Genomic DNA, 4,313 nt, shown 5'->3' on the forward strand with positions numbered 1-4,313 from the left:
TATATATATACTAGCGTGCAAAAGAAACGCAAAAAAACTATTTTGGCCTTAACTAAATAACCATCAACGGTAGAAGATTTAAGTTTACACTTTACACCCTCGATAGTATATCATGTCTTCTTTGAAAATGAAAAGTCGCCCGCCTTGCTTGTCACCGGCAACTAGAGTTATTGCCCTTTAATTCAAGCATGGAAAAAGCCGCGAGGTGCCTTCGAAACATGGTCTAAATGAGTGGGAAAAAGGGTGAAAAGTAATCTCCTGAGCTCGGCTGTCAAAGCCGTGGTAAAAAATCGCTATACGAATGTGAGAAGCGAGAAATGCTATACAATGTTTCGCGTACAATTGATATACATTTATGAAGAAACATTTTATAATATAGAGTCTAAATCTAGATCTAGCCTCAATTGTGGAAAAATAATATGATTAAGTTAAGACAAATTTATAAAGACTGATGTGCAAAGTATGGGTGACTGATTCACCCGTTAAAGAGATATTTGAGGATAAGTTGCGCCGCGAATTTTTGACCGCACTATAAAACCAACCTTTGATACCATTCTGGACCAAAGTGCTGGATGCCCCCAGTTTGAAATCCCAATTGGGTGTTCTTAAACTTAGATTGTTTTAAGGAGTTTTAACGGTTTAATTTACCCTGGAGAGTTTAATGATTAGATAGTCTTGGCGGCCAAGTCCTGAGAATGCTACGAACACATCTTCTAAGTACTGTATTATATCCGCATGGTTGCATGGCACGGTCAGACGAATTAACCTCGCGGACCGGATCTGGCCCGTTGGCCGTGGTTTAATTTTTAACCCTTAACGTATCTAAAAAGTTCTGGTCTACTTAACCTTATTATAATCGCGAGTCTTTGTCATGTGTTTCTGATGTTAGTTACATGTGGGCTATTTTTTGTTCATGGTTTCTGGTGCTGAAAAATTGACTTCAAGCAAAACACAGAAAATACTGCTCCAGAGACACGCCGTCAATACTGGAATACTGTGCCTTTGTACGTACATCGGCCTGTTTGAACTTGGACTAGCCTAGTTAACGTTTTCAAATGAGTTCGCGGTTCGGGATACATAATAGAGCCAGATAAGCTTTAAAAAAATGAAATGATCAGGAGGCGAGGAGTATAAAAGACGACGCGACCCTTGTGTTGACAAAATACTGAATCGGCTTGGATCCCGTTGGAAGAGAAGCAACTGCAAATCATGGTCTCCCTCACGATCTTTTGCCTCCTGAGCTGTGTGGTCTCGGGTGCCGTCACACAGAGTATCTCTTCCCTGTCTACGTCTTTGAAGGCTTTGGAAGCGTCTTTGGACCAAAATAACGATGGACAGGTTGGCTTTTTTCCTTTTGCGAAATTCTCAAGTCTCCTAAAAACATAGTTATGTTGCATCTAGTTCATTTTCACGGTCGATGATAATGTCAGGAATTCACAGCTGTAAAGAAAGCTGTAAATATTGCCTTCCAGAACCTTTATTTCGATAGTCATTGACATGTTACTATTTTTCAGGATTGGGCTTATTTTTTTTAACTGTTTACAATTATCGCAAATCTCCATTCTATTTCTGTAGAACATTAATTTATCATCTGATGTATTTAAACTGTTCAACTTGTTTGATCTCTTCATCTACGATTATGAGATAACAGATAGGATTTTGGCCTACTGCTCTTTTAGATTTTACCATGCATTCTGTTGTATTCCCATTCAGCAACAACGCTGTACGTTCACTTTTATTTGAAACAGTATCTAGAAGCAATTGAAGTCGTTTTCTGAAACATGCGGATAACTTGAGAACGACAGATGTACGGTTTTGGCCGATATTTATAGTAACAGCCATCTTGTTTGACGTCATTGAGGGATTCCAACTTTGTTGTCGTTCACGGTGGCAACACGACCGCAAAGCACTATTGCAGTATTTTTAAAGCCTGTAGCTTACAGTGGCGTGGTGGCGGAGTGGTTAGTGCGCTTATCTCCAAAGCAGAAAGTCCAAGTTCGAGCCTCGGTTCGGCCACGGGTTTTTTTTTCGACCCCTCTTGCCCACCCACTTGTAATGGGTGCCTGACCTAAGAGCTTTGTTGTTATTTAAACGCCAAATTCTTCCAGTGTGACAATCACAGTGAGACATTATCTGGCAAGAGTAGTTTTTATTTGTTTACTTTTCTTAATGGCAGTTTGTACTCCTGCTTCCAGAATTGTTGGTTCATTTATTTATTTATTTATTTATTTATTTATTTATTAGTTTGTTTCTTTGTTAATTTGTTAATTTGCTTGTTTATTACATTTTTCCTTCTCACTTATCTTTGAAAAGCTCTTCCACGTATTCTAACCATCTGTTTAAAACATACACTTTGTCCGTTAAAAAGTCTCGTTGTTATGCAGTCTGTATTTACGCGTCCTTTTATCCCTCTTACACTGCATGTATTTGTTATCTGTGTTTTGATTCCTCTTTTAGTTGACACCTATCGGGTATACTAAATGAAATAACGTCTTCACTTGGGCTTGGAACTCACGTCCCTTGCGTGCGGTGGCAAAAATCTTATCAGCGCCACTAACACTTGTCTTCACCCCCCCCCTCCTCAAATTTTTACTATTTTCTAGGTAACAAAGGCAGAGAGAGACTTTGACCTCCAGAACAACTTCGACACTAACCGAGATGGCTGTGTGGACGCCCTCGAGTGGTCAACAAGACTAACATGTAAGTGAGCTCCAGCTTCATAACAGAAACCCAGCCGTGTGTTTATGTAGAATTCGCTGTACACATGTTTTTCGTTATCGTTATCGTTGTCGATATTGTTACTTTCATCATCATCATCAACATCATCATCATCATCATCATCATCATCATCATCATCATCATCATCATCATCATTATTGTTATCATCATTATTCAACAAACTCAAAATTGAGTTGTCTTGATGTAACCATATTGACATTGGTAGGGACAGAACAGTTTTGACCAATACATCTAACACCTCGGAGTGCAATAAGATAAGGAGCTGTCTGTGGAAACCCACGTACCATAGCAACATTTTCTACTTAGAGCTGAGTCTTCTTCTTCTTCTTCTTCTTCTTCTTCTTCTTCTTCTTCTTCTTCTTCTCCTTCTCCTTCTCCTTCTCCTTCTCCTTCTCCTTCTTCTTCTTCTTCTTCTTCTTCTTCTCCTCCTCCTCCTCCTCCTCCTCCTCCTCCTCCTCCTCCTCCTCCTCCTCCTCCTCCTTCTCCTTCTTCTTCTTCTTCTTCTTCTTCTTCTTCTTCTTTGTACTTTTGCTGTTATAACATACTTTCCCCTTCAGCATTGAACTTCACCAAAGAACTGGCTTCCTATATCCTCACCCTGGCAAGATCAACAAACATCAGCCGTCCCGCCGGCTGTGACGGTATCTCTGTGTACTACGGACAGCCCGGCACCACGGAGGGACTCGTGTCTAGTTATATCTACACACTGACGCGCATGTGTGAAGGGGACACGACTCTCTACCTCACCAACTCAGACTGCCGGTAAAAGAAAAAAGAAAAAAATGTTGTCACCGCAAATGTTTTACCCGACTCATTAATTATTGTCCCCTCAAATTTTTTACCCGACTCTCTACCTCACCTACTCAGACTGCCGGCAAAGAAATTAATTGTAATTTGCAAATCGTCAGTGCATTTCACTATCCGCGTATGGAGCATTCAGATACTTTCCAGAAAATGTGAAAAACAGTTTTTTTAAAATTAGTCTAATACACGTTTTAGTCTCAGAATTTCTACAATTTTTATTTAATTTGTCAAGAATTATTGACACAAAGTAAAATGTGAGAGCTGATTTTTAAGAGTGTGCTTAGGTCAAATACATGTGCAGTACCGTCGGCGACTATAGTCGTCAGGCGTAATATGCGCTCACTAACCGCTGGCGACTTTGGGTCACCGACGCGAACTAGCACACTGAACATAATTAAACAACGAACGGACGCACTGCACTGAAGTAAATACCAAAGGAAGTCACTCTATACGATAGCTGAATGGTTGATGAACCTCTATGAATTTTTAAAGCGTGTTTCTTGGGCTGCCAAGTTTTTTTTTAATTGCAAAAATTCTACCACAGCTTCAGCGTTCTAAACAGATGCGGAACTTGAAGTTTTTCACTGTATGAGCCTTCGGTACTGTAAGTGTTAAAGACCGGAGTTTTCAAAAGTTTGTTCCATACGTGGATAGCAAACTGCAAAGACGAGATGTTTTACGCCAGAATCAACACAATGTAACGGCAATGACCGGTCGTAAACATTTCACTGTAGGCGCCTTTAGACAGCTGCTGGTTTGGGGGGGGGGGG

At 40.3% G+C, this 4,313-nt stretch overlaps 1 protein-coding gene across 1 annotated transcript; it reads left to right on the top strand.

The window, feature by feature from the left end:
* The first annotated feature begins 1,024 nt into the window (after positions 1–1,024).
* LOC101854393 lies at positions 1,025–3,538 on the top strand. Its single transcript, XM_013079249.2, has 3 exons — positions 1,025–1,338; positions 2,604–2,700; positions 3,297–3,538. The coding sequence occupies exons 1-3, from the start codon at positions 1,210–1,212 to the stop codon at positions 3,503–3,505; spliced, it is 435 nt and encodes a 144-aa protein (XP_012934703.1). The 5' UTR covers positions 1,025–1,209; the 3' UTR covers positions 3,506–3,538.
* Positions 3,539–4,313: the final 775 nt, after the last annotated feature.

Source organism: Aplysia californica, unplaced genomic scaffold, assembly GCF_000002075.1.
Source record: "Aplysia californica isolate F4 #8 unplaced genomic scaffold, AplCal3.0 scaffold00046, whole genome shotgun sequence".
Lineage (NCBI taxonomy): Eukaryota > Metazoa > Mollusca > Gastropoda > Aplysiida > Aplysiidae > Aplysia > Aplysia californica.